Source organism: Macrobrachium rosenbergii, chromosome 12, assembly GCF_040412425.1.
Source record: "Macrobrachium rosenbergii isolate ZJJX-2024 chromosome 12, ASM4041242v1, whole genome shotgun sequence".
In the NCBI taxonomy this organism is placed as follows: domain Eukaryota; kingdom Metazoa; phylum Arthropoda; class Malacostraca; order Decapoda; family Palaemonidae; genus Macrobrachium; species Macrobrachium rosenbergii.
Window position 1 is genome coordinate 106,696,224 of NC_089752.1, and position 27,674 is coordinate 106,723,897.

The 27,674-nt window shown below is 34.1% G+C and overlaps 1 protein-coding gene across 5 annotated transcripts in view; it reads left to right on the plus strand.

The window, feature by feature from the left end:
* Positions 1-27,674, plus strand: part of LOC136843830 (serine/arginine repetitive matrix protein 2-like) — an 86,729-nt gene that overhangs the window by 32,656 nt on the left and 26,399 nt on the right. For all 5 annotated transcript variants that reach the window (XM_067112625.1, XM_067112624.1, XM_067112626.1 and 2 more), the window contains exons 5-6: positions 5,270-5,347; positions 19,652-19,888. In XM_067112625.1, coding sequence (XP_066968726.1) covers positions 5,270-5,347; positions 19,652-19,866 — 293 coding nt within the window. In that variant the 3' untranslated portion in view covers positions 19,867-19,888. The remainder of the gene's footprint in view (positions 1-5,269; positions 5,348-19,651; positions 19,889-27,674) is intronic.

Genomic DNA, 27,674 nt, shown 5'->3' on the forward strand with positions numbered 1-27,674 from the left:
CAAGCAGGTTTGGCTTACACTTGGGCCACTCTAATTATATTGTGCCATCCCCTGTGGGGTAGGGTAGGGGGCAGACATTTGGGAGTTGGCTCTCCCTTGTGCCATTAGTGGAAGAATAAACTCCTTGAAAGGTTAATGATATCTTGTTAAAGTTTTCAGGTTTATTTTTTTTTCTATTCGATCTTTATGAATAGTAAGAATAGAGAGTTGAGTACCCCTGGGCCCTTTTATGATAATGTTTTGGCACAGATGACAACCTCTGCACCCACCTTGGAGATTGAAAATTCTCCAAATGTTGATGACCCATGTGAGAAAAAGGATATCCCTGTGAAAAAGGTCCTGGCATTGTTACAATGGAACCATTCTCCTTTGAGCTAGATGTTTCTGTGCCTGTGTCCCCATCAAAAAAAGGAACAAAAAATAGTTCAAACTTTTCAACTATGGGCCCTTTGGAGCGTAAAAGAATAAATATCTGCTGCCCAACTGGTAGCTACAGTACGATGCTTTGTATCTTTTTAGGAAAGAAAAGACATAACAAAGTTAAACTTAGAGAGAGAGAGAGAGAGAGAGAGAGAGAGAGAGAGAGAGAGAGAGAGAGAGAGAGAAATATCTTTTAGAGAAGAGAAGAGAGAGAGAGAGAGAGAGAAGAGAGAGAGAGAGAGAGAGAGAGAGAGAGAGAGAGAGAGAGAGAGAGAGAGAGAGAGAGAGAGAGAGAGAGAGAGAGCATTGTAATTTATCCTTAAGAGATTAATGAGAAGAATTTTGTTTTAAAGGTATGTCAATGCAGCTTTAGTAAATATCTTCTGAGCAAAGAAAATTTATATATATTTTGTTGCTGAAGAATCTCTGAACCAACAATTTTGCTCAAAGTCATTAGAAGGAATTCATTCTATTCTTCATGTAACCAGTAAAATACATACACTATTAAAAACTACGCTTTGTATTCAAAACACATGCACTTATGTCATCTTTTCTCTGAGGAAACATTCTTTCTCAGACAGAATACAGCTAAAACCTGATTGGTTGGCTGATTGCCATGGAGATCTGCTAGCCAATGAGAGAGAGAGAGAGAGAGAGAGAGAGAGAGAGAGCATTGTAATTCTATCCTTAAGAGATTAATGAGAAGAATTTTGTTTTAAAGGTATGTCAATGCAGCTTTAGTAAATATCTTCTGGAGCAAAGAAAATTTATATATATTTTGTTGCTGAAGAATCTCTGAACCAACAATTTTGCACTCAAAGTCATTAGAAGGAATTCATTCTATTCTTCATGTAACCAGTAAAATACATACACTATTAAAAACTACGTTTTGTATTCAAAACACATGCACTTATGTTATCGTCAGCTTCTCTGAGGAAACATTCTTTCTCAGACAGAATACAGCTAAAACCTGATTGGTTGGCTGGTTGCCATGGAGATCTGCTAGCCAATGACAGCCCTCTACTTCTGTTCTATTTATAGACAGGTCATGACGGCACTAAGTTTGAACATTGCCATGATCGTGATTATTTGACTGCTGATGGCAAAAATTATTTAATAATTTGCTTTATATAACTATTTCTTTATGAAAACATGAATTTAACAATAATTTTAACTTTAATATAGTGGTATGAAAAATCCCACAACAGTCTGTTGTGGTGATGCGTCATCACTTGCGGATCCTATTCCCGGACCATCCTCAGATTTACGACTGCAAACTGATGGTGATGTCAGTAACAATAAAAAACAACCCTCTCCAAGATCGATATGATGAAATGCATTATGTAGTCTTACTTACTGTTAAAATTCACAAGTTGACTTACAATCATTTTGATCATGTATATTTTTGCATTTTACGGAATGTTTTTGTTGAAAACAAAATGTGTTAGTGAAATTACGGTCTTAATTGTCCCACTATTTTATTACTGATGATCTTAATCATCTCACATTTATTTAACAGCATATTAATATAGATAATAATAAACTGTAATGAATAAATAATTAAAATAAAAAAAACATGAAAAAGAAAAAATCTTACTCTTCATTTTGGAGACGTCACTTCATTTTCTTAACAAAATTATGCGTTTATGTCTCTGCCTAGGCATCTACCTATGCGGCTGAATTCTATCATTTTTATTATGTTTTATTTTTCATTTCTCATCTTTTACCTTGAGCTTTAATTCAAACATTTCTACATTGGTTTGTTATCCATACTTTTTATAAAAATAATGAAATACAGTATATTTATAGGTATTTATAGGTATAATATAGATATCGCCAGTTAAACCGGACACCCTGGCCCCCCATTAGTCCGTCTTAATATGACTTATACCATACTGTATAAGGCAACAGTGTTATCAGTCATTGACTATGGAAGTGAAATATGTGGTTCAGTGTCAGAAGCAGCACTGAAAATATTAGATCCAATTCACAATGAAGGACTAAGAATATGCACAGGAGCATTTAGATCCTCACCAGTCTCCTCAGTACAAGTCGAATGTAGCGAACTGCCACTGTTCCTCCATAGAGAGTTCATAACAGTGAAAAGTGCATTAAGAATCAAGACAAGTGATTCACCAACAAAAAATCTATTTGATCTAAGGGATATATTTATAAACAATCACCCAACTCCTTTCCCAATTAGAGCTAATAGATTGTTTGAGTCGCTGAACATAGATATACAAGTACCTTCAACAGTGAAGTTACCACCCAATTGGACCATGAACAAAGTTGAAGTATTTATCAAAAAGTTCCTCATATACCCCAGAACACAATAAACAAAAAAACCATAGATTATATAAGACAAATAAGTTCACATTATGTAATTTGTACAGATGGGTCTACAGTACATCACAACACGGAATACGATATGCAACTATATCCCAAAACAAGTCATATCAGTTATCTTTGCCTAATAATGCCTCAGTCTTCACAGCAGAGTTGTGTGCAGTCACAGTAGCCATCAAAATTATAAAGCAAGTTTCATTCAATAATTGTGTGATTTTTAGCAACTCAAGAAGAAATATAGAAGCCATTCAAGGTTACTACTTAAAAAATAATATTGTACGGGAAATTAAATGTACACTCCACAAATTGTATAATAATGGAAAAAATATTGAAATATGTTGGATCCCTGCCCATGTAGGGATGAAAGGAAATGAAGAAGCTGATAAAGCAGCTAAAGAAGCAGTCCACATGGCACGGGCAAATGTAAAAATCCCAGTTCGTGAGTACATAAGGTGTAAAAACAATCATTGTAAATAAATGGCAAAATGTATGTAATGAGGAACCTATAAATAATAACTTGAAACATAAAATCCAGTGTTGGAAAATGGAGCTCATCATGTCAGAGAGAGAGACTCGTCTGCAAATAGCCCATACTAGTTTGCCTCATGGACACTTGATGAACAGTCCACATGGCCCTCCTCCCAAGTGCCCAGAATGCAAAGTGTTGATAACAGTCGAACATGCGTTGTGTGACTGTCCAAATTATGATCAACAGGGAGTATCAACCTTTGGAAATAAATCGATGGGGGGGAATTTTGTCAGAAGCTTACACATTTTCAGTCATCCCAGTTTTAACATTCATGAAGAAATGTAACTTAATAGACAAAATAGAAAACCAAGTGAACAATGAAAATACAGAAGCCCGTAGGGTGTTTAATGGATAAAAAAAAATGCATGAAATTTATTCTGAATTTTAGTAATTTTTAATTTTTAAAATTGTATTTTACTTTTAATCTTTAATTTTTTTTTTTGTACACATGGACACGAGCAAATGTATTTATTGTATACATGTGTTTCAGTGTAAAAGCATGTTCATTATACAGTTTTTTCTTTTAAACTTCATTTTCATTCATTCATCATCGCACAAATGACCTATTTGGTCCCAGTTCTAGGCCTATGGCCTAGACCTGGTATTTCATCCTAATCCTTTGGGCCATCCCTATGGGAGCTGATAGTCAGCTCAGTGGTCTGGTTAAACTACCTTAATAATAATAATGTACCTATCGGTCCCCTGTTTGGGGCTGAGGGAAGTAGATGGCTAGAAGACGGATATTCATAGAAAACCGAGTGTTCTCGTTTTTTGTTTCAATATCTCGAAATACCTCAGGCTTGGAAGTAAAACCTATATAATGGAGAGGTAAGTATTTAAAAAATAAATCTTAAATTAAGTATTTATATATTAATCTGAAATTCATTTTTTATCACCTCTTTGTAACTTTTATACCTCTTATTAAAATATAGGAAGAAGAAGGAACAAGTTATGCATTGAATGTAGTATGGTATTACAAGAGATTGTTTGTATTGCCATCAGTCAGTGACAAGAAATTTTGACACTCAGAATATTTAATCAAACAAGAAAGAGAAGAAGGAGGACAGCCATGTTTGGAGGGAAGAACATAATTTCTATTACAATAGGAATGTTGGATTGCAAAGTTGGTATTGAAAAGTTAGTCAGAAAAAAGTAGTAAGAGCTTGGTTGAAGCAGGATGAGTTTCTTAGATCACTGTTGAGAGTATTCAGTTAGAATACAGAGCAAATTTTTTTTTATTGTATAATACTGAGCTCTTAATTATTGAAATGGTTTGGGCATATGATGAGGAAGACAGAGAGAAGTTTGTCAGGAAATTGGTAGATACAGAAATAAATTGACAAGGACCAGTCAGAATGTGTTAAAATTTTAAAAGATCATAGATGAAAACCTCTTCCAGGTGGGATGTGAAGCAGGTTTACATATTTGACAGGTTTGGTTCAACTGGATAGTCAGTTACTTCAGTAATTTCCATGTAAATCTTATCTGTAGATTTTAATATATGCAGTTCTATTCTTTTCTTTGTGTTGTTTTCCTCCCTCCAAATGTTGTCCTGTTATTACCCTGGAAATAAGTCTCATCTCTTTTTTCCTCCCTTCTCTTCACAACTTAGTATGGGTTAGACAGTATTTGTTTGTCCCCATTGAAAGAGAAAACTTTTCCAAAATCTTACGGAAAAGTGGTTTGTAGGCTTTGAAACATAATTTTTAAAAACCATGATTTTCACAAGGTTTTATATTTTGAACGTTTTCTAGTTGATGTTGGAACAGCAGAGGAATTGTCTTTTCAAGTTGATGTGGAATGAAAGCTTTTAGAATTTTAATGTAAATGATAAAAGGTTTTTATGGGATTTTTGTGCAGATTTGATTAGTTTTATTGCTTTATGGTTTAATTGTTTAGTAGTTTTATTCCATGATTGTCACCCTACAGATTTTTATAACATGATTTCAATGACCTGATTTATCCTTTGTCCAGATGGAAAACCAATCCTGGTTACTGTGCGCTCAGGGGAAGACCGGAAGGTTACTTCTGGAAAACCTTCTAATAAAAGAGGTTAGTAAGAGTATTCAGTAATTTGGCTTTTGGACAACAGTTTTTATTAATCATGGTGAACATAATGAAAAGGCAACTTTTAAGAGTATACCAGCAGTAAACCAAGGATATATTATGATGCATAAGTCATGTACTACTCTCCCCCTCAAATTGGGACCACCTTGATGTGGTGAGGGGGCTCTTGAACCTAGGGATCTATTTTTTTTTTTTTTTCCCTAAGTTTGATCCCAAGTGTCCCACATATATATTAATGCACTTTAGGAATAATTTTGTGGATTTTTCCACTTGCCAAAATTACCAAAATTAATAAATAGGAAAACATCATAGCATGGAGTGAAGTTGAATCTGAAGCTAAGTAGTGGGAACTGTGGTAGAACCATCATCTACCTGATAATGTTCGGACCTGGTTTTTCAGGCAGAACTATTCTGTGGAGCTGGACCACGGATTCCAGGGGGGGGCTGGTTCTAGGAATAGGACTCTCGGCTTTCTGTCCGGTTAGCCCATATTGTGATTAGGATGGGGATGACTGTATTATTACAATACACTCAATCCTAGCAAGCAGGTTTTGCTTACACTTGGGCCATACTAATCACGATGTGCAGGGGACACGGACATTTGGGAGTCACTATTAGTGGAACATCATAAAAAACATAATGATATGTGTATATATATCCCCTATTATACATGGGGTAGGGTATATATATATATATATATATATGTATATGTATATATGTATATATATATATATATATATATATACATTTGGGATATGTATATATATATATATATATATATATATATATATATATATATATATATATATATATATATATATATGTATATATATATATATATATATATATATATATGTATATATATATATATATATATATATATATATATGTATATATATATATATATATATATATATATATATATATATATATATATATATATATATATATATATATATATATATATATATATGCCATTATATATATAATATCCATGTATATGTATATTATATAAATATATATATATATATATATATATATATAATGATATATATATATATATATATATATATATATATATATATATATATATATATATATATATTATATATATATATATATTTATTTTATATATATATATATATATATATTTTATATATATATATATATATATATATATATGTATATATATGTATATATATATATATGTATATATATATATATATATATATATATATATATATATATATATATATATATATATATATATATATATATATATATATATATATATATATATATATATATATATATATATATATATATATATATATATATATATATATATATATATATATATATATATATATATATATATATATATATATATATATATATATATATATATATATATATATATATATATATATATATATATATATATATATATATATATATCTCCTTTATGCAAAGTAGTCATGAAGATATTAGTACCCCTGGACCCCATGATGGTAAAATTCTGGCACAGTTGATGACTAATGGAACGTCACTCCCAAATCTCCTTAGCATAGATATAAACGCTACAACAGAACATCCTGTTCCAAGTAAAATATCAATACCTAAAGACTCGAAGAGTTTAGAAAGTCAAAAAGAAACAAATAATAACAAATTGGTAAACTCCAGTATTGTAACACTGGAACCATTTATAAAGGACAATAACTCTAAAATAGAATGGAGATCTTCCCAGCCCGAGAAGAACCCTAAAAGAGTTCAGAGGTCTGGTTAAACAAATCATTTATAACTAACTAAAATAGAGACAAGTAATCCCCCTAAAACCCCATCAACACAAGACAACTCATTACCGATGAATGTGAAAAAATTAAAAAGAAATAACTATCGACTCAATCCAACACTAGTTCATTTTGAACATATTTTTGGACCAGACAGTTGGTCCATATTTTTAATATTAAAAGCAGAAAAGCAGATCTCACCAGCCATTTTAGAGAACAAATTATTAAATATACACCCCACGCAAGACATGGAATGTAGACATATCAAAAACAATGAATGGCTAATACAAACAACAACCAAAGCCCAATCAACAACCTTTCTACAAATAACCAACATAAATGAAATAAAAGTAACAGTAACCAGCCATGAAACACTAAACTGTACACAAGGAACAGTAATGCTCCAGACAATGATGAAAAAGAGCTACCATCAAAACAAATCTTAATTGACTCCCTTAAATTAAGATGCAACAACATACATGACTTGGAATTATATACTGTCCCAAGTAGAAAGGATGCAAATAAACATTAAAATAGTCAAAATAAAATTTACAAACCAGGAACTACCACAAAAAATAAAAATTCTAGGGCTAAATAGAGAAGTTCGCCCCTTGTCCCTAAACCTCTCCAATGTTCTGTCTAAAATATGGCCATTCAACCAAAAGATGTAGAAATAACGCTATATGCGCTGTATGTTCTGAAGACCACACAACAAATTGGAAATGCAAAACCTTCAAATATGTAAATTGCAAATTAAATCATCATGCAAAATCTAAAGACTGTATATTTTATCAATATTATACAGAATTACAAATGTTAATGGACAGAACTGGTATGCCCGTTAACAAAGCCAAACTCGAACTGAAGGTGAGAGGAATCAGTGACCCAGCAAAACACCATTCATATTCAAATGCTGTAACAACTCATAATAAACATAAAGAATCTCAACACAGAATAGCTGAGACACACCTCTCCCCCACCTCTACTATTCATAAAAGCCCAAGAGTACAGTTGCAACAGACCTCCCCAGTAACAAGCCCAGTTAATCGTTCAGAAATGAATTCCAATGATATGGAAAAATCAACAGAGGTTAATAATCCAGATCTGGAAACTCATAATGCACTAACATCATCCACAGAAAACTTAATTGACAAAAATAACCATAATAAAAAAAGGAAAGTAATTGACAGAACTCCCCCTAAGGGAAAAAAACCTAACATTCCATTCACAGATCGATCTAGCAAAAACCCAGTCTCGCCCGTGAATTAGAAACAGATTACATTAACTGCATCACAAGTGGAAATCCATAGTATTCCACAATCCAAGACAAATATAAATAACGATTCCCCAAATATGGATAAATCAACTAACTCGTCTGCACTCTCATCACCAAAATCAATGCAGAAACCTTCAATTAAACATCCCACTGAAGAATCAAAAACCCATAAAATTAATCAAGTCACAACCACATCAAATCAACCCTCAACAAGACCAAAGAATAATAATGATAATAAACCTAAAAATTCAAATCAAAATTTTATACGAGCACATCGGAGATCCAATATACCCATACCAGAAATTCCTAACAAAAATATTTCAACATCCAGTAATGGAAACATAATTGCTACCCAGAGATTAGAACCATTCCTTCAACACTCTGAACATGATTTATCTTGCAGATGTCAAGAGTGTTTCATCATGACGTACAATCGTTTACCTAACAAAAATGAAAACATAACCCGAAATTTCATAAATAACTTTACTAGGTTCCGAAAATGCCCTTTAACATTCCATCAAGATGGCGAACTATGCTCAGAATCCTTAAAACTAAAGAAAAACATGATCAAAACTCAAATAGATTTGCTAATAAGGAAATATGAAGAAGAACCGATCAATGCATCAAATATTCAGCAATCAAACCCTAGCTGCAAAGAAACCACAAAGTAACACAAACACCCTTGAAATGTTACAGGACTCCCTTAAAATGTTACGGAATATAGCTAAATCATCAATTAACTTACAAAATCTAATGCCAATCCCACCAAACAATGACCTACAAAATAATTTAGTGGAACATGAATGGATTTTCTACTCAGCTTCGGCTAGGTGAAATCCAGAGAATACTAAAGGAACATAAACCTGTTTGCATATGTCTACAGCATATTGGTACAACTCCTAAGAACTTTAGAAACTATAAATTAGCTTGTCACTCACCAATAGCGGATGGCAAGCTAAGAACAGCTACATATGTTCATAACGATTCAACTTATGAACCCTTAAATATTACATCACTGTCACATCAAATAACTGCAGTCAAATTGCATATGCCAGACAATCAAATTATCTCTATACAAAATCTATATAACCAGCCAAATTTTAACTCAAACTTTAGTGATTTACCACAAATACTAAATAATGTAAATGGCCCCCTACTAATAGTAGGGGACTTTAATGCCCATAATCCATTGTGGGACAGTGCACATGCTAGTAACTTGGCCGGCTCAAACATTGAGAATTGCATAAATGTTCAGAATTTACATTGCCTGAATGAAAGTGATTTGCCAACGTACTTCTCAAAAACTCATTTAACCTTCTCCTCAATAGATACTCGTATTTCATTATGCTCACTGGAATTAATTGAAAAACTGGAATGGAATGTCCTAGATGACTCATATACTAGTGATCACTTTCCAATTGTTTTGAATTATTTCAATAACCAAAAACAATTATTTCTCACAAAATATAACTTACTGAAAGCTGACTGGGATAAATACAATTTACAAAGTAGAAATATCCCTCCCTTCCCATCAAATCAAAACAATAATGTCACAAATGAGTTCTTTTCCAGTTTTGTAATCAGTGCAGCAGATAAATGGATCCCCAAAACTTCTTCAACCCCTATTATATCCCCGTTCCATGGTGGTCTAATAATTTATCTCTCTTAAATCAAACCAAACACACTCAGGCACGTAATTTGAGTAGACTAAAGTCTAGATTAAACACTCTTAGTAAAGGCCCTTGTAATATAAACAAACTAAACAAGATAATAGCTAAGCCACTTTACAATAAATATAATGCAAAATTTAGAAAAACAATAATATTTGAAAAAGCTCAGTCGTGGAAAAATTATATTTCAGAGTTGTCATCAAATACTTCAATTAAGGAAATGTGGCACAAAATCCGTAAAATCAGTGGTAAACATGTAAGACCACCTAGAAGCCCAATACTATATAATGGCAAACTAAACCATAACCTACAAGATATTTCAAATGTATTAGCCAAACATATAGAAGATATTAGTGCTTATTCTAATTTAGATGAACACTTCAAAAGAATTAGAACACAAAATAAATCATACACTTAATTTTGAAATTGATGAGGACCTTGATTATAACCAAGAATTTAATATGAATGAACTTAATTTTGCCCTAAAATCATATCGATCTTCAGCTCCGGGGCATGATATGATTTCTTTTGAAATGATCCAGAACTTAGCTACACTAGCTAAAGAATTCTTATTAAAATCATATAATAACATATGGCTAACGCATGTCTTCCCAACTAAGTGGAGACATGCAATAATCATACCCATCAGTAAACGAGGAAAAGACCCTAGCAACCCCACTAATTATAGGCCAATATTTCTAACAAGTTGCTTGTGCAAACTGTTGGAGAAAATGGTTAGTTTGAGATTAACAAGTGTCATAACAAAACATTCAATTTTATCACCTACCCAATCGGGATCAGTAGCTGGTAGATCTACACTAGACCCGTTAACTCAAATAGAAGACCATATTAAAAAAGGATTTGAAAAGAAAAAGCTGACAGTGGCTATTTTCTTTGATATAGAAAAAGCATATGATACCACATGGAGATACAATATTATGCACAAACTCCACAAATCTGATATTCGAGGTCACCTTCCAATATTTATCAACAATTTTTTAACAAATCATACATTTCAAGTACGCGTTGAAAATACATATTCAAATTGCTACGTACAAGAGGAGGGTATCCCCCAAGGCAGTGTTTTGAGCTGCATCTTATTTGCCCAGGCAATAGATGATATTACTATGAACCTGCCTCAGGGTGTACAAAATAGTTTGTATGTGGATGATTTTGTAATATATTATTCAAGTTATTCTCTGAGACATGCTCAAAGAATACTTAACCCTTAAACGCCGAGCCTCTATTTACAAAAGTGTCTGCCGTATGCTGGTGGCGTTTCGGGAGTTAGTGCCGAAGCGGAAAAAAAGTTTTTTTCAAAAAACCACAGCACACTTAGTTTTTAAGATTAAGAGTTCATTTTTGGCTCCTTTTTTTGTCATTGCCTGAAGTTTAGTATGCAACCATCAGAAATCATTATCATATATAAATATTGGAATATATGACAGCGTGAAAAAAAATTTCATATATAATTGTATACAAATTGTGCTGAGAGCAAAATGGTTAAAGCTAATGAGTTATTTTTTTTTTTGTACTGTACACTAAATTGCGAAGATTTTGGCATATAACAAATTGTAAAACGATCAAAGCAACACAGAGAAAATATTATCACAAAATGATTCATGAATTCGTAATGCGCGGACATAAGAAAAAAGTTTTTTTAAAAAATTCACCATAAAACGAAATATGGTGCTAGAGACTTCCCGATTGTCGCAAAATGAAGGTAATTGATTGAATATTACTAGACTGTAAGTGTTTTAGCTTACAATTGCAGTTTCGACCATTTCGGTCGAGTTGAAGTTGACCGAAGGTCGAATTTTTTCTATTTATTGTGATTTATATGAAAATATTTCAAAACTGATAAAAGCTACAAACATGAGTTATTTTTTGTTGTATTCTACGTTTTCATGTATAACACTTTATGTAACGCCTAATAGAAAATGGTGCAAAAATTACAAAAAGGTGACTAAAGAAATTCTGAGATTTTCAGCAGTTACCACGAGTGGAGGTAAGGAAAAAGTTTTTTAAAAAATTCACCATAAATCGAAATATTGTGCTAGAGACTTCCCGTTTGTTGCCAAATGATGGTAAATTATTGAAAGTTACTAGAATGTAAGAGATTTAGCTTATAATTGCATTTTTCGACCATTTTGGTCAAGTCAAAGTTGACCGTAGGTTTAAATTTTGGCACTTATCCTGATTTATATGAAAATATTTCAAAACTGATAAAAGCTAAAACCCTGAGTTATTTTTTGTTGCATTCTACATGAAATTGCACACATTTTCATGTATAACACATTATGTAACGCCTAATAGAAAACAGTGCAAAAATTACGACAAGGTGACTATAGAAATTCTGAGATTTTCAGCCGAGTTACCGTGCGCGCGGAGGTAAGGAAAAAGTTTTTTTAAAAAATTCACCGTAAATCAAAATGTTGTGCTAGAGACTTCCCATTTGTTGCAAAATGAAGGTAAATGATTGAATGTTACTAGAATGTAAGAATTTTAGCTTATAATTGCATTTTTCGACCATTTCGGTAGAGTCAAAGTTGACCGTAGGTTTAAATTTTGACACTTATCGTGATTTATATGAAAATATTTCAAAACTGATAAAAGCTACAACCATGAGTTATTTTTTGTTGTATTCTGCATGAAATTGCGCACATTTTCAAATATAAAACTTTATGTAACGCCTAATAGAAAACTGCAAAAATTACGACAGTGACTAAAGAATTTCTGAGATTGTAAGAGCCTGACGCCGTCTCTTCCAAACACCTGTGTGTTTGTGTGTTCGTCGTCCATCGGAGTGGCGAGAGGTTTGGCGTCTTCACAAACAGAAGCATACACACAGTTTGATACAGAAGATTCGTTGGAACATTATGAGTACATGGTTAGAATGCTTGCATGGCAATGCAAGTAGTGGTGATTGTACATACATCAAGAAACAATGGTTAGGGAGAAACAGACGGAAATATTGTATGGTTGAAATCGCGTTCCTTTAGAGAAAGAAAACGAGATGCTCTTGTTGTCTTGTCCACTCCGATGGACGACGAACACGTGTGAGATGGCGTCAGGCTCTTACAAGATTTTCAGCAGAGTTAGCTCGGACGTAAGGAAAGAGTTTTTTTTCAAAAATTCACCATAAATCGAAATATTGTGCTAGAGACTTCTCGTTTGTTGCAAAATAAAGGTAAATGATTGAATATTACTAGAATGTAAGAGGTTTAGCAGTGATTGAACATTACTAGAATGTAAGAGGTTTAGCTTACAGTTGCATTTTTTTACCATTTCGGTCGAGTCAAAGTTGACCGAAGGTTGAAAATTTGGCACTTATCGTGATTTATATGAAAATATGTCAAAATTGATCAAAGTTACAACCATGAGTTATTTTTTGTTGTATTCTACATGAAATTGCTCACATTTACATATATAAAACTTTATGTAACTGCTAATAGAAAACAGTGCAAAAATTACGACAAAGTGAGTAAAGAATTTCTGAGATTTTCAGCAGAGTTAGGGCGGACGTAAAGAAAAAGTTTTTTTTAAAAATTCACCATAAATCGAAAGATTGTGCTAGAGACTTCTCATTTGTTGCAAAATGAAGGTAAATGATTGAATATTACTAGAATGGAAGAGTTTTAGCTTACAATTGCATTTTTTTTACCATTTCGGTAGAGTCAAAGTCGACCGAAGGTTGAAATTTTGGCACTTATCCTGATTTATATGAAAATATGTCAAAATTGATAAAAGCTACAACCATCAGTTATTTTTTGTTGTATTCTACATGAAATTGCGCACATTTTCATATATAAAACTTTATGTAAAGGCTAGTAGAAAATGGTGCAAACATTACAACAAAGTGACTAAAGAATTTCTGAGATTTTCAGCAGAGTTAACTGATGCTTTCTTTTGGGATAAGAAAGAAATTCGCGCATGCGCAGCTGGGTCACGCTTGTAAACAAAACAACAGTGTGATCTGAACTCCCAGCATCCCTCAAGGCGCGTGATTTAAAATTTTTCGCAAATGAGGCCTATAAGTATTTTTCCGCGAATATTTAAAAAACTTTGTGTAGTCAACGTATTTTATGTCCACTTGGCACCCAACAGACAATTTTTGTCGACGTAAAATACGTCCAGTCGGCGTTTAAGGGTTAATATAGCAACGAATAATATAACCACGTGGACCAACTCTATAGGCTTCAAGTTATCGGTAAGTAAAACAAATGGCATTGTCTTCTACAAAGACAAAATATGGTTGAAACAGCAAACCATTAAGTTATATCTTTATAATGAAGAGATAAACATGTGCAATAGTGTTAAATATTTAGGTATAATTTTTGATCAACATTTAAATTGGAAAGATCATGTCAAATATATCAAAGCCAAAGGATCTAAAGCCCTTACATTATTAAAGAAAATCTCGCACACCAAATGGGGTGCAGGACGAGACACAATGTTAATGTTGTACAATGCAACAGTACTATCAATTATAAATTATAGCTGTCCAATTTATTCAACTGCCTCAGAAACAACTCTAAAATCTCTAGATGCTTTACATCACGAGGGAGTGCGTATATGTACAGAAGCCTTCTGCTCATCTCCAACTGTCTCTATCCTTGCAGAAGCAGGCCAACTGCCACTAAAATATTACAGAGATCTAATTACTTTAAGAAGAGGCTTATCCCTTCAAGTGGGCACATCTCCTGTATCAAATAAATTTCTCAATCAAAATACAAATAATAACCCAAATCAAAACTCGTTTACTAAAAAAACTAATCATCTATTGAATTTACATAACATGATACCCAAATTTACCAAAGAAATAAATCTGATCACACCATGGACACTAAAAAGGGCAAAAATATGCACATATATCTTTCAAAGAAATATATGTTCAACACAGAAATGCACCATCAACATGCCATGGAACACATAAGACGGAAGGGTAATCCCTTCATAATCTACACAGATGGATCCAAAAATGAAACTGGAGTTGGCTCATCAGCCTATTCCATTGATAAAACTATCCAAATGGGCCTTCCTTTAATATCATCAGTATTTACAGCTGAATTAACAGCCATACAATTGGCTCTCAAGATCATAACAAAAAGAGGAATTCCTTCAGTACTCATATTGAGCGACTCAAGAAGTGCAATTGAAGCAATAGGATCATTTAAATCAAATAATCATCTTGTCCAAAATATCCAACGGGAAATTCATCAGTTAATTACAAACGGCCTTCAAATTCAAATTTGTTGGATCCCAGCCCATGTAGGCATTGAGGGTAATGAGAAAGGAGATAAAGCTGCTAAATTGGCTTGTACAATCCCCCCAACTACTACGAAAGCCCCCATATCAGACTGGCTAGCATCAGTTAAACCTTTAATTTATAAGGATTGGCAAAATGATTGGACAAATATACCCCCTCAAAACAAACTAAAACAAATTAAGAACAAAGTTAAAAAGTGGCATTCTTCTACCCAAAAGCAAAGAATTAGTGAAGTAATTTTAACAAGACTCAGAATAGGACATTCCAGACTCACACATGGTCATCTGATGTCAACTCCGCACACAAGTCCTATAACTTGTGAAAGATGTAACATCCCAATAACGATCAAACATATCTTGATTGACTGTCCCAGATGGCATCATGAAAGAAATACTTATTTACAAAATAAATCAATAAAGGATATTCTAGCAGAAGGTAATAACTTTTCAATTAATAATATCATTCTCTTCTTAAACAAAATTAAATTGATAAATAAAATATAATCTCCCCCCTTTTTTCCCCTCCCTTTCCTTTCCTTTTTTTTCTTTCCCTCTTGATTTTTTATTTTATCTTAATTTTTTCCTCCGTTTTTTTTATTATTTATTTACTTGTTTAATTACTTAATTTTTTATGTACTCTTTCCCCCCTTCTTTTTCCAGCCTGAGAAGAAGCCTAAAAGAGTTCAGAGGTCTGGTTAAACAAATCATTTATAACTAACTAACTATTTTGTGAGGGACAGTGAAATCTGTTACAAAGTCGTCTCATGGTTTCTACAATTGCCTGTTTCTGGGGGATAGAGACCTGCACTGAATGCCTTAGAGTGAACCTTTTTTGTTTGCTTACTCAGTAGACATGCTGGATGTTAATTTCCACTTTATGCTTCTCCCCAAGTTTTTACAAGAATCTTGTCCCAGTTGGGCAAATGGACTCTCCTGTTGCTCCTTTTTCTAGACAACTGTCTGAGTCTAGTGGACAGCCAAGGAAAAGCCTGAGGTCAAAGGTCAATCTTCTAAATTAGTAAGTCTTTTGAGGAATATATTTAAGGAATATTAACTCTTTCACTCCCAAATGACGTAGTGGTACTTAAAATTACCCTACTCCCCTACCTATCTGACTGATGTACCGCTCTGTAAAATTTACCGAAATTTTTCGTACGTGTGTTAGGAGTAAATTTTGTTTATTTTTGGACAATTAGTGGTTGTCCATAGTCTAAAGCATACCTTGGACCTTGTAACTCAGGCATCAATACGCCAGCCAAGCAGTTCCTGTACTGCGCATGCGCAAATCCCTGGCGTAGTAACATTCAGCTGATCCCACCCACGCGAACGTGCGATTGTTTACATACAGTGACATCAGTATAGAATACATTTCCAACATGCATTCACGAAGTTTTTATGGTAAAGCTAGTGGAAAACGCATTAGTGTATCACACAAGAGATGTCTGGATTTTAGGCAGGGCTCTGAGTCTCCGAGGATGCCAAGATATTTAGAGAATTTTGTTGGCTTTCTTATAAACAATAATTCATTCGCCTAACTGTTATAGTTTTTGAGCTACAAATGATAATGTTGACAACTGTAACGTTTTTTTTCGTTTTGATCAACTTATAACGTCAATATGAAACTGATGCTGTTACCAAAACCATTTTTCTTGACTCTCGCTGTATTTCTCAACCTTTCCTCTACATATTCGTATTTTTACCAAGTAATTCCTATGAAAAATAACCGAGATAGAGCTCTTTAAAAAAAATAACTTTCTAGCACTAATTCTCACCGTACACAGAGCAGCGTGCTCTGTATCTTACCTTTCTTTTCTATCAGTTTTTTCAGAATGGACTCTGCATTCACAAGTCTGCAGGTTGATAGGAGTTGAGGGCACTCCCCTTCTAGATCTCTTTGCCACAAGATTCTACTTTTGTCTGCTGGTTCAGGATCCTAAAGATTGGGCAGTAGACGGATGCTGTTGGACTGGTTTTATCTGGACCATTATACTTTTCCCCTCTTTGGCTATGATTCAAGGGGTTCTGACAAATTCGGGCTAACTGCGAATTCTTGCATGGCCTTGGTGCTCCATGGTCGCCACGCAGGGAAAGGTTCTAAATTATCTATCTCAGCTGATAGACTGCTTTAGACCCTTTCTACTAAGGAGGGATCTTATCATGCATCCTGGATGCTTGAGATTTCACCAGAACCTCCCCATGCTTCAGCTGACCATGTGGAGACACTTGATTGTCTTTTGCAAACAAGAAGTTTTCCAGGGATTGCAGAAGTCCGACTTTAATTCCAGAAGGCAGTCAACTAATGATCTGTGTGAGACACAGTAGTCAGTCTTTCAAGCTTGATGCTTTTCCAAGAGAGTTTCCTGCACCCATCCTTCTATAATAATGTAGTGAAGTTCTTTATTCTTATATACTGCGCTAAGGGTTTGTCTGTTCATGGTATTAAGAGGTATTTGCTTCATGTTAGCATCCTGTTAAGACATTCTGGCCTGGATCTCTCTTCTAACCTGGACATTAAGGAAGCATTCAGTTCCTTAATCTCTGATGTAACCGCTGGACTGGGACTTACGTTTAAACCCTTAAACTCAGCCTTCCTAAAAGATTTGATGATTAGGACTGTTTTTCACAGTTAGTGAACTCCAGGCCACGTCCTGTAATGTGGGCTTTACTTCCCAAGGAACAGTCCTTTCCTTTTATTATATCACTGAGACCACATCCACCAATGCAAGGAACTTCCTATTCCATATCTTCAGCGTCAGTAGGAGAGCCACTCGTGGAAGATGTTATCAAGAGGGTACTGGATTTCTTGGTGAAAGGTGGACAGCTGATTCAGTAGGTTCTTCAGGAGACTTGCTGAGGCCCCCCTCTTCGTCTTCCACCATGTGGAGACCAAGGAGGATGAAGGGTTTTTCCACTCTTCCCACCTTTCTTAGTCCTTCTCCATGCCTTCTGACAATTCCACCATTGGTGAGGTCTTCACCAGTAATGCCTCCAGTAGGAACTTCCTCTTCCACTCCTTCAGCTCCAGCAGGAGAATCATTCGGGGAAGACGTTTTCAAAAAGGTGCTGGATTTCTTGGTGAAAGGTGGAAAGCCAACTCAGCAGTGTTTTTCAGGAGACTTGCTTAGGCCCCCCATCATCGTCTTCCATCACGTGGAGACCAGGGAGGACAAAAAGTTTTCCTACTCTTCTCACCTATATTCGTCCTCCCATAGATCAGACAGTGGGTATAGGGAGGCAAGTAAGAAGGGATCTAGGCTGGATTCAACAGTCCCCCACCTCCCCCCTTAAAAAGTACCAAGGGTTGGAGGATGCCCACTTGTTAGGACTTGGTAGGGGGAGCAGGCAGTTGCTGTTAGTAATTTCAGTCACTTTGTTGGTGGTGTCCACCACTTTGTGTCTGACCTCCTTTCATCAATGTAGGGGCAGGTCAGCCTCCAGGGTGAGTGAACGAAGCGGATCTTCTCCCCCGCGAATAGCTAAAATCCATGAATACTTAAAACCCCTCTAAAAACACTTAGAACTGCCTATTTTGATATTTCAAACAAAAAAAAAAAACCCTCTTAAAATGCTTATACTGGAGTATTTTAATAGTTTTATCACGAAAAGTGCATTTAGTCATGAAAATGATATGAAAATACAGTAATTAGTGAATATTTTTTCTCAGTGAAAAATAATGCAAGTGGGGCGAATTTTCCGCAAATAATGTGTATATATGTTCCATAGAGAAATCTGTGAATCGTGAGATTGTGAATATGGGCAGCATTTACTGTACTTTCAACTTCCCATGGAAGTTACAGAAAATTTTGTTAATTTTTTGTTTTTCCTTGTGTATTTGCATATCATCCTCTTTCCAGCAATTTTTTTTTTTTTTAAATTGGTCAACCTTAAAGTTTGCCTGGTCTCAGGGTAGGGTATTGTTAATTTTTATTTAGCCCTGCCAGTAAGGGTTAATCTGGATAATTGAAAGATTACTGTAATGCATCTGGATAATTGATATATGGATCATCAAAAAGTATCTTAATTATTTCCTAACAAACACAGTTGTCTTTTACTGGAAGTGCCCTTTTCCCCATCTCTTGAGTGGTACACCTAATGCCCTTCAGTGATTCTGCACTAGGTTTGTCTGCTCAAATGCCCTTTAAGGTTTTAGTAAAGGGAATTGGTTTGTGTCTGTGAAACAAATTACTTTCTTAATTTTTATTGTATAATTAATAATCCATATAAGGAAATTTTATTTTCGAAAACATTTCAGATCTCATGAAATCTTTGGATTCTCTATTTAAAGGTGGTGATGGTTCTGTAACGCAGCGGGTGTCTGTGCATGATCGCCTCGGTCCTGCAAAATCATCCTGGGATAATAAATCAGGTCGAGGTTCAGGAGGTGGTGGCAGTGGCATAGGGAGGCAAAAACGTGGAGACAAACCAAAGGGTCACCAGGGTGGAGGAGGAGGAGCCAACAGCAGCAGCAGCAGCAACAGCAGATTGAAGATGAGGCAGTGAAGTCTTGCTGCTGGGGATGCAGGTAACACAAACGTCTCATTGATCCCGCTGGCGCAATGCTTCGACTGGGTGTGGAGAGAATTGGTCTGTGATGGCAGTTGTGCCATGGGAATCCTATTTCTTAGTTTTTGTGTGGGATTTGATTCTTTAAAGGAGAAACCTAATGATTGATTGATGGGTATCAAACATTCCTGTGATGAACAGAGAATAACATTTTGCCAATGTTAGCCTGTGCCATAATAAGTTTGGTCGGTGAATTTTGGTCATTTTAGTACAAATAGGGCAGTGACTATAATACATAAGAAGGTATTCGATGTAGGTTTGTTAACTAAGGAAAATTGTAGTTTTCTGTTCCATTCTTTTACCTGGAATGCCAGTGATGATTTCCCAACTAGTTTTTTTATATATTAAAGAATATTTTGGTTATTGATAGATATATTTTACTTGCTTATATAGTATAAAAAATATAGCTTACAGTAATGCATGAAATTTTGATTTTTATTGTTCTACTGTGCCCTAGTCAGCTTCAGGTAATGATTTTAGATAATGCTTTTATAACCAGGACAGTGAATATCCACGTCAGTGAAAGCATTTGAGAGAAAATGTATAGTTTGACATTCTTTGCTAGTCCTGAATGACTACTTAACTGTGATAATTCTTGAATAGTTTTATACTCTTAAATTATTTTTCCATTTAAGGAATATATTTTTTTATTCACAAAAACAGACAGTACAAATTACAGTTCTCTGTTTAGGGTCCTCACTTTTGTTTAATTTACTTTGTAGTTATTACTCTTTAAAATATTTTAAAATATTTTAAGCTTTTTCTTATTACAGGGTTTTCTTATGAATTTTATTAAAACTATAGAGTATATAATTGATCTGATCATCTGTGATAGGTTTACATAACTATTGTTGTACATATATTTGTAGATAATTAAAGTGTATAGTAAGTTGTTACTTCAAAACATACATCTTGGTAAGATAACCACTTCGCAGTTTGGTTATTCTTCCATTTTCTACAGTTAGATATCACATACAGTACTTGTGAATGTTACATTATGATATATGGTGTTAGTGGTTAAGTGATCTTGCCAGTATTGAAGAACTTCTATGCCACAGTTGGATGCTCTCGTCACTTTACCGGTTGTGAATAGAAGTGATTTTAATTTCATCATCACCAAACCATCTACTGGAGACCTGCTAGGTATTGTCAAAGGTTTTAATCCCTTTCATGGTAGTTCATCAAGATTCAAGAGTAGTGGTAATTTTATGTGAAAGAAGACAATTTGTAAGTGCCTGTTTTCAGAAAAGGAAGGTACGTAAATCAGAAGTGTGCCATTGCATCTCATACCCATGAAAAGTTCTTCAGCTTACATTGAAATGGAATTGGAAGGCAAGTTCTCCAGTCATTTCCAGGAGCCAGTTGGCGAAGATTGATCTTAGAAAAATTAGTGTGTTCTCAGTTTATGAAGTCTTCAAAGTGAATACTATCCAGCATGTAGAATACTTCATTGTGTCAAGATGAAGGCTTCGCACTCTTCCATTGGATACCTCTGTAATCTCGAATGCCATGAATTTTCTCAGGGCCTCTTTTGTAGAATGGTTAGTGTCATATCCAACTTCTTAATTTGGGGCAGTTATGTGATAGTATCCATTAACTCCTGATTTTGTAAAATTATATTTTCTACATTGTTAGGTGTGACTTACTGTCTGTTATCTTGTTTTCATGCTCATGGAATGATGTGTTTTATTGTGTGTAAGAGATTTGACTAGTTTTTACAGATGTACAGTGCATTAAAAACTTATTCTAGGTTGAGATATTTTTGTTGATATTGTAGAAATACCATGAAAGATGTGATGTGGCTGTGTCCTTTTTCAAATATTTTGTTACAATAATTATTGTAGGACAAAGGTCATTTTATAATTGCATAGCATTGCTTTACAGTGCTGATATGAATACCAGAGAGAAGCATTTCTCTCTCTCTCTCTCTCTCTCTCTCTCTCTCTCTCTCTCTCTCTCTCTCTCTCTCTCTCTCTCTCTCTCTCTCTCTCTCTCAATGAGTGATTGATTATTTCTTGTAATTAATAAAAAAAAAATTGTTGTTTATCTTATATGCTAGAGTTTTAAATATTTTGAAAAAGTTATTGTTTTATGAAGAATATATATTTATTAACATGTACTTTTCTTATACAGGGTATTTTTTAATAACAGTATATATACATATATATATATGAAGGTTTTTCATTTAGTCTGCCTTTATGATAGTCATCAATAATTTCATGGCTCAGGGATTTAGCTCACTATATATTGCATAAAAATATTACAGGTTGACCATCACTAATCCGGCATCATTGGGACCTAGAGGGTGCCAGATTAGCCATTTATTAGGCTAGAATACACGAAACACAGTAGCTAAGCACCTCATCCTAGAATTAAAATATCCCATAAATCAGTACAAGTTGGTTAATAAAGAAAAGACAATTATCAAATACAGGTAGTGCTCGAGTTGCGATATTTCGAGTTTACGATGGGGTTAGCAATTAATACCGTACGAAAATATTTAATAAATATTTTTAGATTTCACGCAGGCAGCGAGAGAGACCAACTTACAATAGACCAACTTCTTTTCCTCCATCTCTCTATTCCATCTGCTAGTTAAAAAAGTAAAAGAGAATGATAAAAGTATTGTTAGTAACGTTATACTCTTGCGTAAATGTGTACAGCCATAAACAACCGAACGGGAAACTGTTGTTTTGCTAATAATCGTATCGGATAACAACTGTTGTGCTTGTATTTCAACCATTGTACGGCAATACACAATTACTGTAGTTATGTTACAAATGACGTTAAGCACTGTACAATAGGACTGAAATATTTTTTACACTATACTCTTGTTCGCTTTGGAGAAAAGATCGGCAGGGAAATATACTGCTACAGTAACTTTAAGCTGCAAGTTGTAGCTGAAGCTGAGAAAACAATATTCATGCTGGTAATGACTATAAATTATCGTGCATCGGCAACATGGATGAAACTCTACCGTAAATAAAACTGGAGAGAATGTATTTTAATCAAAACTACTGGGCATGAAAGAATACAAATTATTACTGTTTTCACTCCGATAAAAGATAAATATGTAAAGCTCGTATTATGATGAAATCAGGAGAAAATAGCGAACGGAATCTTGATTTTTTTTACTAAAAAAAAAACATGCCCCCAAAACGGCCAGCCGTGAATTCCGCAAACGTCATATATTAACGAAAAAATAGCTAAATCAATTTCACAACGAGACCTATTTAAGTTATATTTCGACTTAAAAACACTTCGTATAACGAAAAATATCCTTGTCTCAAATAAATAAAGTATCCATATTCATTTACTCTTAACTAGAAGCAAGAAAAGTGCTTTGAACTTGGTTAAATGCGGACATATCGATTCCGAAAACAAAACATTGATTGCAATTTATAACACAAAAGCAATATGAGAATATACGCAATTGGAAACAATGTAGTAAAGCATAACTTTTTAAAAGATCCATGAAAAAGATGCACATTCGTTATGTTGATGTTTGTATAATACTGTTAATATGTGAATAGAGTTCAGCATAATGTAGGCTAGGCTACCAGTTTGTTGATGCAGCACACTGCGCCACCAAATCGAAGCGACGGGCGAAGTTAGCGCAGCGACCGGGAAATTTGAAAATTACTGCGGAAACATTAGAAATTACTTTAGCCGAAATTTGTGCTGGATTACTGATTGTTCTGGACTACTGATTGCCAGATTAGTGATGGTCAACCTGTATAGAGAAATGTCATTCTTGGAGAAGACTGTCAGATATTTATTTAGACAGGAACAATTTATTAGGGTTGTCCCTAATAGTGTTGAGAGTCTTAGCACAGTGATCTCATAGACATGATCATCCTCACCATCATTATATTTTAATGACTGGCTCTCCTTTTATGGAACTCAATATGAAACTGACATCTCTCCACTCTTTCTGCCTGGATATTCATTGTGTCCAGGCCTTATGTATACCCTTCTCCATGGTTTTCTAGGCCTTCCTTGTAGGCTTTGTCCTGCATTATCAGTATTTACTGATTCTCCCTGTCATCATATGACCAAACCATCTTAGCCTTTACACACTGCTTCTCTCAGCATTCATAATGTTTCAGTAGGCTTGCATTTATTAGTTTTCATGTCAAACTTTTTCAAAGTCGATTTCCCTGCAACCATATTTCTTATGCCTAGAAAAGTACAGGTCTCTTTGTAGTTTTGTTTATTGAGACTGTAATATGAAATAATTTAGTGAAACTAAATTATTTTATATTACTAAATTACAAAATAATTTAGTGAAACTAAATTATTTTATATTACTGTAATATAAAACAATTTAGTCATTCAGTTTTGGACCGTTTCAAGTTTTGTTGTTACTGGCACAGGGTTTTGCTCTTGAGTAGCATGTAGTAGATTAGTCTCAAAAGGGGGATGGAAACAAAAGATTGTTACAAAAAAGTAGAAAAAAAATAAAGCAGATGGAGTTACAGATCCCTTTGAACTCCACAGCATTCATCACTAAGAACAGAAGAGCAGAAAAGAAAATATCCAAACCATCTTGAGTTTTGAGATCTCATTCAGTTTTCTGGATGCTTTAAGGGAATTGCCTGTCAGTCCTGAACGTCCAGGAGCTTTCTCCTAACTTCTTATGACATCTTGTGATGTCACACTTATATTGCTGTCTACCATGCTTGCATTCATTCACTTCATCCGGTAGATCTCAAAACAAATATGTCCAATGTTTCATTATTTCCTTGTCATTGGTGACTTCTCTGTTTTCAGCTCTATATATTTTGCTTTTGTGCTGTCATTTCAATCTTAATGATTTTACTTTTGTTATTCCAAACATTTTGTCCTCTTCTGTGTTGATTATCTGTTTCCATCCAAGAAAGATTTGAAACACTCATCCAAGTAATTACTTTCACTCCAAGCACTAATTCTGTTTATCTTTTCTTTTATCATTTATGTTTATCAGTATGTACAGATTTAATCATACAGTCCTACATTAAAGTGGACTGTAGGTATTTATGTACAGTTCCATGTGTGGATTATGTTTACAGATGGGCCAATGTTGGTTGGGAATAGTTGAGGGGAACTGGAGAAACTACTGAAAGAGTTTGTAATTGTTCCAAGAGAGAGTAAATGTTAGTACAGTAATAATTAGAATATGATGGTAGAAGGAAGAAAGGACAATATAGCAATGAATGCTGATACAGTTGTTGGGAGGATGGAATTTAACTGTTTGAGCCAAATGTTATGGGCAACAGGCGGGAGAGCTTAGAAATTTGACATATTAGTCTTGTTAAACTGCTCTAGAATAACAAGGTATTACACATGTGTATTGCATTGAATTCTTCAACAAGTATGATGTGGTTATTTGCTCAATTGAAGACAAGTATATGCTTATATCAGTCTCCTTGCTTGTCAGTGTCTCATCGTACCTTTATTTCTCATAACCTTTTTTTCAGATTTAACTTTGTAAGTAGCCTTGTACTATATAGTTGATAATCGCTAACTCATTTTTTGGTCAAAATATTTTGTCAGTTATTGTAATGGTTGAGTACAGCACATTGCAATGTTTGTGTGGGTAGTGCCACTGCAAATATTTAAATTTTAAATTGCAGCCCAATTTTCGTATGTTAAGTTAATCTGAATGTTGTAGTGAAGTTTAAGAATGCCATGAAGTCAGAAAATATAATGAATATGGTGCTAGAGTATGGTAAGTTGTTGATCTATCAACTTTAGTTGTAATTGGTCTGATTATTAGTCATCGTAATACAGTATTTGGTATTTATTAGTACAGTAGTGGAGATTTTTCTGTTTTGTAATTACAATCCTTGCTATTAAATGTATTTTAAATATATGTAATTAAGAGTGTTATTTGTTGTTGTTGTAATATTGCCATGGCATTCTTAGCCACAAATGAATATTTATGTCCCTCAGAGTAGAATGCCACTTTCTATATTACTATTAGATCATAAACCATGCAGGAAATTTCCAACATTGCATGTCGATTTTGATAAACAGTCTTTATGACTTACTTACTAAGTATGGGTTAATGCTGGTGTTGTAGTAGTTACCTGGTTACTAGTCAGAAGTGTAATTGTTATGGTGGTTTGCCTACTGTAATCTTAGAATGAATTTTTTTTAAATTGTGCTAGAACACCAGAACTGAAAATCCAAGTTAATCCATATGAAGAAGATTTTCTTGTTATTTGCTCAGTAATCTTGTAGTTGGTCATAAATGGTGTAATTTCTTTAGGTGCGTCTCAGTCTAATAATGTTTAAAATCCTTTTGTGACTTACATTTCTTGAATTGTGAATTTTATCATGTTTGTTCTGAAACTTCCATAGTTTTGGGAACATGTTGCTGCTCAGTGTCTTCATCTTGGATTTTTTCAAATTTTGAATTAAATGTATTATTAAAGATGAATCTTGCCTGTTAAAAATAGCTTATATCTCTGCACCAGTAGGTGAGGAGATATAAGCTATGTTTAATAGTAGGTAAGTTACCAAATGATGAGTTTTATTGTGAAAATTTATATTCTGGCAATATTAGAGGGAGGTAAAGTGTTACTGATGAGCACTGCCTCAAGTACTGTTTCTATTATTGTTGTTATTTTTATTAATGCCATTCAACTGTCATAAAGTATTGGTCTTGGTGCTATTATTGTTATTCCAATGTTTTACTAAGGCATTGCATGAGAAAACAAAAACTAAAATGGCTAAAGGAATACAAAGCTGCAGTATTTATTTAGATTGCTTAGATTGACTGGGTGGAGTTGCTGCTTGTTCTGAATTTTAATGGTTTGTGATAGTGCTTGAAGGTTGTTGACACCAAGTGGAGATTCTTGGCCTCCCTTTGGTCAGTGCTTCTGCTATGTCACTGTTGTTTTTGTTGCTTCTGCTGCTGAGCAGTGGGCTTGATGTGACTTTAGGCAGGTTGTGTGACATGGAGTTACATATTTTGGGAGTAGAAGGCTGGTGTGAGCAATGTTACTTTCTGGTGACTCTTTAACTTGGGTTCTTCTCTTTCTGAAGATGGTAGAAAGAAATTCTCTTTTACCATATTCATGTTGGGTTTAAGTATTTACATCTTCAGCATCTCAAGGAGTCTGTGGCTTTGTTCATCTGGGTAGGTGTTTGAAGTGTTGAGAACAGTTGGTGGTTGGGTCTGTTTGTGTACTGCCAGGAATAATAATTAAATACACATATATTAATCTCTCCTGTAACTGGGTTAATACATCCAAGGCCCTGTCAGATAATGGAAGATTCCAGATATCAAAAAAAATGCATAGCCATATACTGTACAGTAAACTAAATATGCTTATAAACCACTAACAAAACATTACAAACAACACAGAAGACAAACTGTGTTGTATCTCTCTCTCAATTACGTTTCAGTAAGGGATAGTGACTATCGTAAATATATATCAAGTTCATACTTTGAATTTAAACATTTTATAGAAACAAAGTGATGCATTCAAAGTTCTCTAAGGTATAAAAATCAACTTGTGAGTACAGATAAATGAGGGACCACTGTAGTTCTTCCAGTAGATGGCATGACAGACATTTTAGAGGTGTTTCGTTGTTGTCCCAGAATATGACCGAGAGCACTGCATCTTGGCATTTGTGTATATGTATGATGCTGTGCTTCATAAGGATGTCTGGAGGGCTGCTGAATTATGTATTCTTTGTAAGATTTTTCCTGGTATCGTATGGAAATCAGGGTAATCCTTCATGGATTTGTTCTC